Source organism: Chaetodon auriga, chromosome 3 (genome assembly GCF_051107435.1).
Source record: "Chaetodon auriga isolate fChaAug3 chromosome 3, fChaAug3.hap1, whole genome shotgun sequence".
In the NCBI taxonomy this organism is placed as follows: Eukaryota; Metazoa; Chordata; class Actinopteri; order Chaetodontiformes; family Chaetodontidae; genus Chaetodon; species Chaetodon auriga.
Genome location: NC_135076.1, coordinates 30,382,360 through 30,398,051, shown reverse-complemented (window position 1 = coordinate 30,398,051; position 15,692 = coordinate 30,382,360). Strand labels below are relative to the sequence as shown.

The following is a 15,692-nucleotide window of genomic DNA, read 5'->3' as shown; positions in this document are numbered from 1 at the left end:
CGAAGGACAGTCTGACTCTGCTGCCATGTTTCTACTTCGTGGAGGTGAGAAAAGCCTTCAGGATCACATGACCCCATGACCCCATGACCACACGATCACATAATCATCGATGGATCCATCAGTGTAAACTGGTCAAAGCTGCTGTGGTTCAGTCTATTTCCTGCAGTATTCAGCCCACGTTGACACGTCAGTCACGTCTGTTTGTCGTGAGCTCTTTTTTCAGGTCAAACCATCATTTCAAGGGTGGAGCAGAGATTTTAAAAATGTGGGACGTCAGCGAGCAACTCACGGCCAACACGCCAAATCAAAATGGACGTTTTAGCACCGTGTCCTTCACCTCAAGATATTCTATTCACCAGCATTCTACATCCCATAGTATTAAGCAATGACATCAGACTTTCAGTGTCTGTTAAAAGAATAAATGAGATTTTAAATATCCTTTTCTTTGGGTTTTGGCCACAATACACTACAAGATGAAACATCAGAAGCATTTCTGACAGCAGGTCAAAAATATTACTCATGAGACAAAAATCACTGACCACAGTGTTCATTGTTCCAGTGTTCAGTTTTACTATGTCTAATATATATTTCTATTCTATTTTATCTATTGCTAGATTCTCTTCTATTTTATTTATGTTTCTCTGCTTTGTAAAGCTTGATTAGAATTGATGTGACACAGTGAGACAGGACACAGTCTAAAGGTGGCTGCTCAGCACATTTGACATCACTAAGTCAACGACAGAGATCCTTAAAATGTCTCTGTCTACGTTCAGTCCTCACACAACAAGACCCAAAATCCAACATCACTAACTGGTTAACAAGTCGCTTCATGCCTGTGATTGTTCGTTGTCTGCGTCACACAGACGACTGTTTTCTCCTCCGTGGTGGGATGACCACATGGTCGTGATTGGCTAGATTGAAGGGTCAGTTAGTCTTGACCAATAGGTTGTCACATGTTTGGAACTCATTCCTAAAGTCCTCTGAAGTTTGTGTGAAAGTGCACCTCACTTCCATCTAACAACACAGCAGCTCAGTGTTCGGATGTTATTATTCCACGTGGTTTGTGTTTAGTACCGTCACTGCTGCTGCGAATCATCTTCACCTGACAGAAGATCAGGTAGACCTCAGGCTGTCTGAAGGTCTGTGCTGATCAGCTGACATCCGTCTTCACACAGATCTTCAACAAATCACTGGAGCTGTGTGAAGTTCCCTCATGTTTCAAACGATCCATAATAGAGAAAAGAAGAAAGGAATCCTCCGTCTCAGGATTAAATGTCTACAGACCCGTCACCTTTAAGTCTGCGGTCATGACGTCCTTTGAGAGACCGGTGTTGACTCACAGGCCCCCTGCTGGACAGCCTGCAATTTGCCTAATGGGCAAACAGTCCGGTGAGGACGTGGTCAACACGGGACTGAACTACATCCTGCACCATCTTGACCACCCAGGGACATATGCAAGGGTCCTGTTTGTGGACTTCAGCTCAGAGTTCAACACCATCATCCCAGAAATCCCCCACTCAAAACTCACCCAGTTCACTGTGCCAGCCTCCACCTGTCAGCGGATAACAGACTCCCTGACAGACAGGAAGCAGCAGGTGAGGCTGCTGAAAATCATATCCCACACCTGGACCATCAGCACTGGACCCCCCCAAGGATGTGTGCTCTCCCCCCTGCTCTTCTCCCTCTACACCAACGACTGCACCTCAGGAGACCCATCTGTTCCCCCTCCTGAAGCCTGCAGATGACTCAACGGTCCTCGGCCTCATCCGAGACGGTGATGAGTCTGCATACAGACAGGAGGTGGAACAGCTGGTCCTCTGGTGCATCAGAACAACCTGGAGCTGAATTATCACAAAGGCACAACAGAGGATGTACTCCCAGCTCAGCTCAGGAAGTTCAACCTGCCTCACCAGCTGATCCAGTTCTACACAGGAATAATCCAGTCTGTTCTTTGCACATCCACCATCATCTCGTTTGGGTCTGCCACCAAACAGGACCGGAACAGACTGTGACAGACTGTAAGGACTGCTGAGAAGCTCATTGGTCCCCTCCATTCAGGACCAACACACCTCCAGACAGAGGAACAGGCAGGAAGCATCACTGCAGACCCCTCACATCCTGGAGACCTGTTCCAACTTCTGCCCTCTGGCAGGCGCCACAGATCACTGAACACCAAAACCACCAGACACAGAAACAGTTTGTTCCCAGCAGCCGTCAGCCTGATGGACAGTTAGCAGTCAGACACTGACCCCAAACATCCACTGATTGGACACTTATCATCCAATAATCAACAGTTTCTAACAGGTACATCATCACTCACAGCCGCTGTCAACAGAAACACCTGCACACTGTCAATCTCATCGTATATATTGTTTATGTCTGCACTGTTCAGCTTACTGTTCTCTTCTTTTCTATGGAAAGTACCATCACAGTCAGTCACTTACAGACGCTTCGATCCAAAGCGACGTACACTCACACACCGATGGCAGCATCACGGGCGGGTTTGGGGTACTTGCCCAAGGATATTTTGGCATGTGGACTGCCGAGGCCAGGGATCGAACCACCAACCTCCTGATTGGTGGACGACCACTCTGCCTCCTGAGCCACAGCCGTCCCATCATTTAGTTCAATGTTAAACGTCAGTCAAATTCCTTGTATGTACGATATCATTTTATTGATCCCACACCGGGAAAAAGAAGATGTTTCAGACAGCAGAAATAGCAGGTGTACACGTACTTGACCAACTAAGCTGATTCTGATATGACTCCAGTCTTATTCTTACGTTTTTGTTTTTTCATGGATTGTATCTCTCCACTTGTTTATTTTCTTTTAGTATCTTGGACCGATGAGAAAGAGTCTATGAAGAAGCACACACACACACACACACCCTCAGTGTTTCTCGCCTCCTTCATGTCAAACACAGAGACATGGCCGCCGTCGTCCTTTGACACATTGGATCTTTTTTCTCTGGAAACGAGAAACCATTCACACACTGTGAAATCTACATCGATCACAGGTCACACCTCAGACTGGCTGACCTGTGCGACTGTGTGTGTGTGTGTGTGTGTGTGTGCGTGCAGCTGCCCATCGTGGCTTCTTCTATGGTGTCCCTGTACTTCCTGGAGCTGACTGATGTGGTTCAGCCGGCTCAGGTGGGTTTCCGCTGCCATGACAGAGAGCTCAGCATGCCGTATGTGGACGGAGGAGACGAACTGATCCCACTGCTGATGCTGCTGAGCCTCGCATTTGCTGGACCTGCCGCCTCGGTAACACACACACACACACACACACACACACACACAGACACACACACACAAAGAAATACACATAATGGGAAATACACAAAAACACACACACACACACACACACACACACACACACAAAGAAAAACACAGAGACAGAAACACACAGAGAAATACACACACACACACACACACACACACACACACACGCACACACACACATGTTTCCATCATTTTTGGGGACATCACATAGACTTACATTCATTTCCTGCAGACTAACCCCTAACCACTACTCACCCTAAACCCGCCTCACCCTAACCTTAATCTAACCTTGACCCAAGTCTTCATCCCAGACTTTAACTGTTAAGACTAGTAGTCTAGAAATTTTTGTTTAGACCCAAAAATGGCTGAAACAAACAGCACTGGAACAAAAGGAGCCGTTGAACAAACAAACGGTTTATTACAATCCACAAAGAAAACTACAAATACAACCAAACAATCCCCAAGTCTAAACCAACACAAATTCAGCCCTAAACTAAACTATCGACTACACCGTGGCGAGCGGGTAGGAAAACAGCTTAAGTGCAGGTGTAATTAGCAGGACGAGCCTCAGGTGCGCCGTCTGCCCGCAGCACCGCCAGGCCACACCTCCACTGCCGACACAGGAGGAGAAAAAAAAGGAGAACGTGAGCACAAGCAACAAACAAACAAATCACAAAAAATCAACTCATAACATTAACTTTTACACAGTGAGGTTCAAGCATGAACATACCCAGACAGTCCAACAGTAACAGTATATACTAGAAAATCTCCTCTGGGGAAATTTTGAAAGGGCCACGCGGGCTACTGCCGGAGTGTGTACATGATGATGAGCTTCTTCAGACAATGAATACTAGTGACATTATACACAAGGAGCCAGTGTTTTGAAAGTTCACTTTCTACATGAACTACTTCAAAGTTCAGTTCACAAATTTTAAAATGAACTTGTTCAGTTCATAGTTCTTAATTCAACATTTTGAACTAAGTTCACCTTTCTAAAAGTGAATTAGTTCATAGTTATTTTTTTTCCATATGTTTCTGTGAGCTATTATTTTTCAAAATGATTGACACAGCCCACCCTGCTAGAAAAACCAGCATAGACCAGCATGGAAATAATGCTGGTCTATGCTGGTCTATGCTGGTTTATGCTGGTTTGGTGCTGGTTTATGCTGGTGGACCAGCATGGTGATGCTGGTGATGCTGGTGCCCATCCTGTGCCATATCCCATCCCATGCTGGTCACCAGCATAGACCAGCATGGGATGCTAGACCAGCATAGACCAGCATCCCAGCATCAAAACACAACAAATGCTGGTTTTTGCTGGTGACCTGCTATGCTGGTCTATGCTGGTTTTTCTAGCAGGGCTGCCAGAAATACGCCACATTCAGTCACGTTTCAACTTCATTACAGCGTAAAAAACGCTGTTTTTTCAGATTTTACGCCGTTTTTTACGCCGTAATGCGCAAAAAGAATGCCGGTTTTTACGCCGTAATGAAGTCCTCCAAGAACGCGTGTAAAAAACGCCGTTTTGCGCATCAAAACGCGGGTAAAATACGCGCGTTTGTGAGCACCATGACGCGCGTAAAAAACAGCGTTTTCCTAGTATGATAATAATCTCCACCCTTCTTTTCTCTCAGCCACTGAACTTGAAGCGTCTGCGCCCAGTCGTTGATCAATACAAGCAGACCAAATCAGTTCAGCACAGATCTCCTTTGTGGCAAAGTTTGTCCTGACTTACCTTGTAGTTTCTCATAGGTTAATATTTTGGGTGATTGGCAGGAACATATCCCATAAATTAACTTCGTCGTTATTTTAAATTCCTCTTCCATACATCGTTTATTTATTTATTTATTTTGGTCAATGCTTCTATGTCATTGTTGATTTTCACTGGGTTACTCCCAGGGAAGTCCGACAAAAAGGAAAACTCAAAAACACCACAGCGGGAAAAAGTACCAACTTAGGAAAAAACACAAAAACACCACAAGGGCGAAAAACTCACTCAGGAGATGGTAACTAAAAGTGTCTAAAAGCAGACTCACTAGAGGCTGACAGCAAAAATCACAATCACTGGAGGCTCGAGAGAGAGACAAGAGATAGCAACAGGCGCAGAACTCGTATGTCTAGAGCATAGAGAATAGTCCGGCACAGGAGTCAAACTGGAGCTGGCTTAAGAAGCCAGTTGATGAGCCGATGAGGCGCAGGTGTGTCTAATAAACTCGCACCTGGAGCGATCAGACGCGTCTCTCTCTCGAGCTCCGCCTGCTGACAGAGAGGGAGGAAAGAAAAACCGTTAGTTCAGGAGAGAACAGACACCGGAGCCGAATCGTGACAGTGTGTTTGTTTTGTGTCTCAGATCATGCTGGTTGAAGGTCTCATCTACTGCCTGCAGTCCCGACTGAAGCTCCGCAGACCTGAAGGAAGCATCAACGCAGGAGGCTGCAACTTCAACTCCTTCCTGAGGAGGACGGTGCGCTTTGTAGGTACGACACCGACTACAACCGCACCTAAGACACCCCACACCTAAGACACCGACCACACCTAAGACACCAACCACACCTAAGACACCCCACACCTAAGACACCGACCACACCTAAGACACCAACCACACCTAAGACACCCCACACCTAAGACACCGACCACACCTAAGACACCAACCACACCTAAGACACCCCACACCTAAGACACCGACCACACCTAAGACACCAACCACACCTAAAACACCCCACACCTAAGACACCAACCACACCTAAGACAACGACCACACCTAAGACAACGACCACACCTAAGACACCAACCACACCTAAGACACCGACCACACCTAAGACAACGACCACACCTAAGACACCGACCACACCTAAGACACCCCACACCTAAGACACCGACCACACCTAAGACAACGACCACACCTAAGACACCGACCACACCTAAGACACCGACCACACCTAAGACAACGACCACACCTAAGACACCAACCACACCTAAGACAACGACCACACCTAAGACACCCCACACCTAAGACACCGACCACACCTAAGACACCCCACACCTAAGACACCGACCACACCTAAGACAACGACCACACCTAAGACACCGACCACACCTAAGACACCCCACACCTAAGACACCGACCACACCTAAGACACCGACCACACCTAAGACACCAACCACACCTAAGACACCGACCACACCTAAGACACCGACCACACCTAAGACACCCCACACCTAAGACACCGACCACACCTAAGACACCGACCACACCTAAGACACCCCACACCTAAGACACCAACCACACCTAAGACACCAACCACACCTAAGACACCGACCACACCTAAGACACCCCACACCTAAGACACCAACCACACCTAAGACACCGACCACACCTACGACACCAACCACACTTAAGACACACAACACATACAACCATACCTACAAGCACACCTACTATATAGTGTTCAGTCTTCACACCTGTCTGTCTCTTTCCAGCTGTGCACGTGTTTGTTCTTCACACCTGTCTGTCTCTTTCCAGGTGTGCACGTGTTTGGCCTGTGTGCGACGGCTCTGGTCACTGACATCATCCAGCTGTCAACAGGTTATCACGCGCCGTTCTTCCTCACCGTCTGCAAACCGAATTACACCCTGGCTGGCGTCTCCTGCGACAGAAACGCTTACATCACTAAAGACATTTGCTCGGGACACGACCAGCAAGCCATCATGGCCGCCAGGTGGGATACCTGCTGTTTCCTGTTACTGCTGTTTTTCTCTTGTACAAAACGGTTTGCTACGACTGATGTATTTGAAGGATTAAAGTTGTGATTGATTAAAGGTTTCTGCCCTTTTTTCTGTTCTGACAGGAAAACTTTCCCTTCCCAGCATGCAACGCTGTCCGCCTTTGCAGCTGTTTATGTTTCTGTAAGAAAACCCTCCTGTTATCAACTCATTTCACACAGACCGTCTTTGTTCAGACCAACACAACTTTCAAAGTTTTACAGTTTTACTTTCAAATGAATTGACTTTTTACTGATGGGTTTTAAACAATGGGTGTCCGACTGAATAAAGTAAACAAACAATAATTTGTTATCATAAACACAAGAAGAAAACAGCTGTCTGTTTAAACAGCAGTGAATTAGAAGAGGAGGCTGACAGAAGCGGGACAGAGTCGTGTACAACCACAACACATTGACAAAGTAGATTAAAGTAATAAAGAGATGAGAAAACGGACATCTGAACCTTTCAGCTAACAACCCTTCATGAGTAGAGGAAACTGCAGGACATCACCGACTACAGAAGACCCCCCCCCACACACCCACACACACACACACACACACCCACACACACACACACACACACACACCCACACACAGCTGAGAACCATCAACTGACCAACGACCTGAATACATTCTACTGCAGGTTTGATAGGCCCACATCAACACATCACTCACCCCGACTCAGACATCCATTCACACCCCCCACATGTGACAGCGACGATAGGATGAAGGCGTGAGGGTCGAGGTTTTGGTGACTGATTGGACATTTATCATCCAATAATGCATCATCATTTACTTACCCACCTGCACGCTGTCGATCTCATTGTATATCTTGTTTATTGCCTCATCATTCTTTACATATATTGTTTATTTCATATTTTTTGCACTACTTATTTGTCTATGCTAACAGCTTGGCTAGATTCCTGTTTGTCACCAGCTGTCTGAGAACAATAATTTACTGTAAGATATACAGCTGTTTGTAACATTAATTAGATCATTTCTCTGTTCTTTGGGCAAAGTAAACCTATCTGACCAGGGCCATGATGTCACTTCCTGTTCACACTCAACAGAGCTTTCACTGTGAAAATCACACCTGAATGAGAGAAATCAGAAATGAAAAGTTATTCATAAAATTTCAATTTTCATCCATCAAATTAACTTTGTTTTATCATTTTTCCAGCCTAATTGTTCACTACATTATATGTCAACCGATGTCAGACATGTTGATCAGACTGCTCATCATCTGTCTCCTTTCAGATGTATTTTAACTCGACCATCTCTGACAGCACCAAGCTGCTGAAACCTGTCTTAGTCTTTGCATTTGCCATCGCGGCGGCGTTGACAGGTCTGACTCAGATCACTCAGCATCGCAGCCATCCCATCGACGTGTACGTGGGCTTCCTCATCGGAGCTTTCATCGCTGCTTATCTGGTGAGATCTGAAGCATGATGATAAGAAACACACCTGCTGCCATTTGTGAACAGGTTTCTCATTAACGAGATCAAAAAGTTAAATATACAGTATTTGTCCGCCCATCTACACAAAGCACGATCCTCAGGTTAGTTTCCAGTCCTGCAGGAGGACCTGCTGCTGCAGCTCAAGCTGTCTGTTGGGACTGAACTGTCTCGGGGGAAAAAACAGAAACTGCGTCTGACTCTCTGTGGTCAGTTATCAATGCAGCTGATCGAGCTGTCCAGCTGTTGTCATGGACACTGCTTTGTGTTTGTGTTGCCATGACGACTGCATCAGTATAAAACAGTTGTAGGTTGATGGAGGAGGAGGAAAACATGGAAAAACAACTAAGACAGAGACTGACTCCTCAACGTGTTTCAGACTGTTTACTCCAGTCAGGCTGAACATTCGTCATTCTCACAATACAAAGTGTCACGTGCAGTCGAATTCATCAACGAGTTCAACGTTAAGCTGCTGACGGAGGGCAAAACACACACATGAAGCCCCTTTAATTACATAACTAAAACTTTATCAACTCTGATACTTCTGTTGTTCACTGAAGCTGCTTTGACAAAAAGTCTGTTGGCGTTCAAGTTTTCTGTCTAAAATCGTCGTAAATGTCACGAAGTGAGCTTCTCTGACGGACCGGCGGTGTCTGTGGAAGTCATTTTGGATTCATGTGTAAGTCGTTCAGTAAAATGTTCTGACAGGAAAACAAATGATCATATAAGACCAAATTAGAGGTGAAACAGTTTTATTGATGTTATTGATCAGTTCTGTTTATTTTCAGTTTTCTTTCTCATCAGTTTCCAGCGTGACATCAGTCTTCAGACATTCAAAGATGATGCTTTTTCTTCTTCAGGCTTTTCACGCTGTTGCCAACTTCAAGTCCTCTGATGATGTCACTCCGGCCCTGCCTCCCCCGCCCCCAAAGGAGGACCCCCTGCGAGCGCTGACAGAGCGAGGACATGAGTCCGTCTACAACAAGGGCCCCGCCTCCGCCTCAGAGAGTAACGATGAAATAGCGGCGGCTCCAGCCCCCATGGATCGGCTGGAGGGCCTGGTGCCCCTGCAGAGGGAGAAGGACTCAATGGGGAGCCTGAAGAGGGCCAGTGTTGACGTTGAGCTGCTGGCTCCTCGCAGTCCCATGGGTAAGGAGACCATGCTGACCTTCAGTAACACGCTGCCGAGGGCTAACATGAATGTTAATGGAGTGCTGGGGACCAACACTGGACCGGACGACCTGGTGCAGCCGGCGCAGCCAGTGCAGAGGCGTCTGAAAGCAGTGCAGGTTCCCATGGACCCAATGCGTTCACAGCAGCTGATGTCTGAGTGGAAGCAGAAGTCAATGGAGATGAGAGGCCTGAACGTCCGGGACGAGACAGAGCATGAGGCCAGCGAGGACGGCTCTGAGGTGGGCTCTGTGGGGACAGATGAAGGGGGGTCTCAGGTCCCTATCTACCCCACAGTGCAGTCTGGGAGGGCAGCCTCTAGCCGCAACCCCACTCCACCTCCAGGGGGTGTGAAAGCTGTTGCGACTCCCAGACCACCGCAAATCCCTGAAGCAGGACCCCCGCCAGTGTCCCCAAAGAGTGCCCTGACCCGAGCCAAGTGGCTTGCCATCCGAGAGAAGACAAGCGGGGAGGGATCGACCCGCACTGCCGCCAACCAGCCGCGACTCATGCAGGTCATCGCCATGTCAAAACAGCAGGGCCTCCTCCCATCCTCCTCCTCAGGGGAGAAATCCTCTGAGACCACCTCCACCTGCTCCGCCACCTCCTCCACCACCGATTCTCCTCACTACCGCCACCCATATGAGCAGCGGGAGGGGTCTGGTATCATCACGGTGGATGCCCATGCCCCGCACCATCCCGTTGTCCAAGTCCCACCCCCTCCTCAAGCCGTGCCCCTCACAGGTAATGGTAACCCATGGGAGTGGGCAGGGGCGTCTAACGAGGGTGACCCACCAGACACGTACGACCTCAACAGTTTGAACCGGGGTGACTCTGCTGCCCACGGCAGCAGCTTCCGACCGCGCCGATCTGCTTCGCCGCGTGCTGCAGTCGACCTTGAACCTGCCCCACCCCCACCTAACCCACAGGTGGAGATGTCAGTGGACGCTCAGCGCCGAGAGATGGCCATGAGACGCAAGACGGCACTAGTCCTGTTGGATCGAGAGATTCGTAACCAGAGTGAACAGGAGAACTATTATAAGAGTTTGCAGGCACGAAGGTTCAAGGATTAGTCTCTTACCCTTCAAAACAAAAGCCTTATTTTGGTCACTAACAGCACAGTATCTAGACAGCAGTGAGGACCTTGTTGCTATGCATTTCTTGGGCTTCATGTGATGGAAAGTTGGAGTTGCAAGAAATGAACGGTTCCATGCAGGATTGTCAGAATTTTCAGTGGCTCAACACTCTGGATAGTCTTCTCTCAATATAAAAGACATATCTGTGTTATAACAGAGCATCACCACAGCCAGGACTCCTGTTCATTTGACCGATAGTAACCCCAACCCAACAGAGAGGGGTACAGTAAAATGTATAATAATAAGAAGAAGAAGAAGAAGAAGAAGAAGAAGAAAAAAAAAAGGCTTTATTGATCCCACACTGGGGAAATTAAGTCATTGTAGTCAACAATACAATACAAATACTAAATGCCATGAAAATACTACTGCCAATATTCTCATGAGAATACTACCAATGCTGTAGCATAGAAAGGACATTTCCTGAGTCTAATAATATTAAATATAATATTTCAGTTTTAAGCACCTTTCATGAAAACAAAGGATACACATTCAGAAAAAGCTCGGCTTGACTTCAGACTTAAAAATAGAAATGGACTGTCATGTGATGCTGTGGGGGGTGAGGCTGTAGGCCAGAGATGAGTGTAATGTAGACGTGATGGCGTAGGGTGGAGGTGGTGCTGCAGGATGGAGGTGGTGTCAGGTGAGGATCCAAACCTGTTAGCAGTAGATCAAACATGATGGTGTCCCAGATGGTGGACAGTTGACAGCGGTTCCTCTGGTCTGTCCTTCTGACTCCCCACTTTAAAACAGGTGTCAGTGGTCTGATGGTCAGTAGATCTAACAACCACATCAGTCTGTCAGCCAGCCAGTCAGTCAGTCAGTCAGTCAGTCAGTCAGTCTGTCTGTCTGTGTCTGTCTGTCTGTCTGTCTGTCTGTCTGTCTGTCAGTCAGTCAGTCAGTCAGTCAGTCTGTCAGCCAGTCAGTCAGCCAGTCTGTCTGTCAGTCAGTCAGTCAGTCAGCCAGCCAGTCAGTCAGCCAGTCTGTCTGTCTGTCTGTCAGTCAGTCAGTCAGTCAGTCAGTCAGTCAGTCTGTCAGCCAGTCAGTCAGTCAGCCAGCCAGCCAGCCAGTCTGTCTGTCTGTCTGTCTGTCTGTCTGTCTGTCTGTCTGTCAGTCAGTCAGCCAGTCTGTCTGTCTGTCTGTCAGCCAGTCAGTCAGCCAGTCAGTCAGTCAGTCAGTCAGTCAGTCAGTCAGTCTGTCTGTCTGTCAGCCAGTCAGTCAGCCAGTCTGTCAGTCAGTCAGTCAGTCTGTCTGTCAGCCAGCCAGCCAGTCAGTCAGTCTGTCTGTCTGTCTGTCTGTCAGTCAGTCAGTCAGTCAGTCAGTCAGTCAGTCAGTCTGTCTGTCTGTCTGTCTGTCTGTCTGTCAGTCAGTCAGTCAGTCAGCCAGCCAGTCAGTCAGTCAGTCAGTCAGTCAGTCAGTCTGTCTGTCTGTCAGCCAGTCAGTCAGCCAGTCTGTCAGTCAGTCAGTCAGTCAGTCTGTCTGTCAGCCAGCCAGCCAGTCAGTCAGTCAGTCTGTCTGTCTGTCTGTCAGTCAGTCAGTCAGTCTGTCAGCCAGCCAGTCTGTCTGTCTGTCTGTCTCCCTTCATTAGAATTACTGACCTCTAGTCTTTCAGTCTGACTCGTATAAAAACGTGGAAACCATCTTTGTGGTCAGTTGTTGAGACAGCTGTGGCTCATAAGGTAGAGCGGTCATTAGGAGGTCGGTGGTTCGATCCCTGGCCTTGGCAGTCCACATGCCGAAGTGTCCTTGGGCAAGATACTGAACCCCAAAGCTGCCCTGATGCTGCCATCAGTGTGTGAGTTCATGTGTTCGTGGCTGTGGATCAAAGCGTCTGTTAGTGACAGACAGGACAAACAGTACAGACACTGTCAGTGATGCTTTCTTCCAGCTGATGACCTGAACCGTCCACTGATCCACCAGAGGATTTATCTGAATGATGGAGAGACGACTGTCCACAGCGCTGAGCCACTGAGCAGGAAGTCAGCAACTCCTTCTGTCAACAATCTGAAGTTCAGGTGAAGTCAAACGAGCACAGAGTCGATTTAAAGATTCTCTCTGGAAGCACAAACTCCTGCAGTGGAGCTCGCGTGATGAGATCCTCCCGATGTTTCCTCTGCATTCACGCAGACCGCCGACCACGAGCTCAGGAGCCACTTCCTGCCTCAGGCCCCGCCTCCTGTGGGGGTGTGGCCTCTGACAGTGTTTCCTGTAGGATGAAGAAGAAGATCAGCGGACTGTGAACGGCTTCTGGACGCTGTGGCGGTGTGACGGCGTGGCGTCCATGTTGGACGTCTCTGATTGTATATTACCTGGACAAGAGTGTTGTTGCCTTTATGTTGTGATGGTTTGGTTGCTATAGTGATTCTGAGCATGTTTGTTTGTGTGCTTTCTGATTGGTTGAGTCAGTGTGTCTATTTGGAGTGCGTGTGTGTGTGTGTGTGTGTGTGTGTGTGTGTGTGTGTTCATTAAGGACAGACCAATATGAGATTACATATTTCTACAGATGCTAATATTCAGAATTTAAAGACACACTCTCTGATTTTGACTTGAGATTCAGGAACAAAGAAAATGAAAGTTTGAAGAGGACTGATTTTAAAAAAGGATTCATCGAGCTGAAATACTCGAAGTTTTAATACCATCATGATGAAGCAAACAGGAAGTTTCAGAGTAAAGGTGGAACATCAGCAGAGTGCAGCTATTCGGACTTCCTGTCGGCTCATGAGGCTCTAAACCAGAATCACAGAGTGTACCTGTAAACCTGAAGCGCGCTGAGCCGACGCTGGTTCAGTCGTGCTGTCTGTGTCGTGTGTCGCTGCATGTGTCGACAGTTTGACTGAAATCACAGACGTCCTGTTCGTCTGTTTTTTTTTTATCCTGACGACTGACGAGACCTTCGATCTCTCAACATTTCTGTCTGAATGTGAAAACGCGAAGCTTCATTTATGTTGAATCTGTACATTCTGTGACTGGAAATAGTAAAAAGAAAACTTTGCTGCTAAAAAAGAGTTCAGTCTGTCAAAATAAGAGACAGAGAGTTAAAATGTTTCAGGATGAAGGCCGGTCGGACGCTGCATGCTCTGTGATCGTTACGGTGAAAGTTCAAATTAAAAGTTTTTCTTGACCTCATGTTTTTTGAGCTCAGATTTATGACCATTTGTTTTTGACTTTTCTGTCTTCCATAAAGAAACATGAAGAAACAGCAACAATGGGAACAATATTATACACGAGTAAAAGTACTGTTACTTCAGAGAAGGTGTACTCAGTAACAGTACTTAAAGTAAAACGCAGTCAATGTTACTGTGTTATATTCGGCAACACTTAGGTGAGATCTGAGGAAATCACCGAAGCAGAAATATTTTCAGTTTCTAGACTTGTCAAACACACCAGGACACACACACACACACGCACACACACACACGCACACACACACACTGTGGAACGCACACACAACATGTTGCTAGGCAACACAGATGTTGATGACGAAGACAAAATTACAGTCAGTGAGCTTTTACTGTAACCCTGGTCGACGTTCACTGTGAAGAGGATCACTGCAGTCCCCCTGTTGGACACAGGACGTCACTGCAGACACACACACATTGTGTTTCTGTCCTTGTGAGGACCATCTCTGTGGCCCCAAACGCTAACTGTCAGCTGGATCCTGAACTGACCCTGATCAACCAGCTGAGAAGATCCTGAACTGAACCTGATCAACCAGCTGAGAAGATCCTGAACTGACCCTGATCAACCAGCTGAGAAGATCCTGAACTGAACCTGATCAACCAGCTGAGAAGATCCTGAACTGACCCTGATCAACCAGCTGAGAAGATCCTGAACTGACCCCGATCAACCAGCTGAGAAGATCCTGAACTGACCCTGATCAACCAGCTGAGAAGATCCTGAACTGAACCTGATCAACCAGCCATGAAGATCCTGAACTGACCCTGATCAACCAGCTGAGAAGATCCTGAACTGAACCCGATCAACCAGCCATGAAGATCCTGAACTGAACCCGATCAACCAGCCATGAAGATCCTGAACTGCGCGCACACACACACACACACACACACACACACACACACACACACACACACACACACACTGTGTTTTTATCACTTTTGGGGACATTACATAGACTTACATTCATTTCCTGGAGCCTTACCCTAACCATAACCACTATCTGCCTGTTCCTAACCCTGTACCTACCCTAAGCTTAGCTAACTGTGACCCTCTCCTCAGTCTGCACCCTGAAATTTAATGATTTACATGAAGGGGACCTGCATTTTGTCCCCATAAGGTAGGTGAGTCCCCACAATGTGACTGTAAACAGATTTTTGTCCCCACAATGTGATAAATACCTGGTCACACACACACACACACACACACACACACACACACACACATCATCTCCCTTCTCTCTGTTTCCTGGAAGCCATCCAGCAGCCAGCACATTGCCATGGCAACAGCACCCAGGAATTTGTGTGTGTGTTTGTGTGTGTGTGTGTGTGTGTGTGTGTGTGTGTGTGTGTGTGTGTGTGTGTGCTTGAGAGACAGAGAGGAGGGGGATTCAAGTCATCATTTTAAAATTTTGGTGTGAAAATGTGCTTCCCCTGACTGAGGTCTTTTATTTTGAAGGAGCTGGATCAGAATTCAGAGCAGTGATCTGATTGGACGAGCAGATTCCTGCAGACTGACAGACACACAAACCACCAATCAGACTGACAGACGACGATGCAGAGTTCACCACAGACCACATCCTGATCATTGTCACCTTATCGTTTACCTGTCTCCTACCTGTCCTATTTATATTTATGAGACTGTCAGGAAGATGTGAATTTCCTCTCAGTGAGTTTTTAACATGTTTACATGTTAACGGGTGGAGAGAGTCAGCTA

At 47.3% G+C, this 15,692-nt stretch overlaps 1 protein-coding gene across 3 annotated transcripts in view; it reads left to right on the top strand.

The window, feature by feature from the left end:
* Positions 1-13,944, top strand: part of plppr3b (phospholipid phosphatase related 3b) — a 16,463-nt gene extending 2,519 nt beyond the window's left edge. The window contains exons 2-9 of one of the 3 annotated variants that reach the window (XR_013077015.1): positions 1-44; positions 3,081-3,266; positions 5,635-5,761; positions 6,808-7,003; positions 7,133-7,190; positions 8,303-8,476; positions 9,360-11,951; positions 12,125-13,944. The exon at positions 1-44 is cut by the window's left edge and continues 50 nt beyond it. Coding sequence is in view for 2 of the 3 variants with exons in the window: in XM_076726899.1 (XP_076583014.1) it covers positions 1-44; positions 3,081-3,266; positions 5,635-5,761; positions 6,808-7,003; positions 7,133-7,190; positions 8,303-8,476; positions 9,360-10,742 (2,168 nt within the window). In the remaining variant the exon portion in view is untranslated. Of the gene's footprint in view, positions 45-3,080; positions 3,267-5,634; positions 5,762-6,807; positions 7,004-7,132; positions 7,191-8,302; positions 8,477-9,359 lie in introns of all 3 variants that reach the window. The other 2 variants (XM_076726901.1, XM_076726899.1) reach the window with 2 other exon arrangements.
* The last annotated feature ends 1,748 nt before the right edge of the window (positions 13,945-15,692 follow it).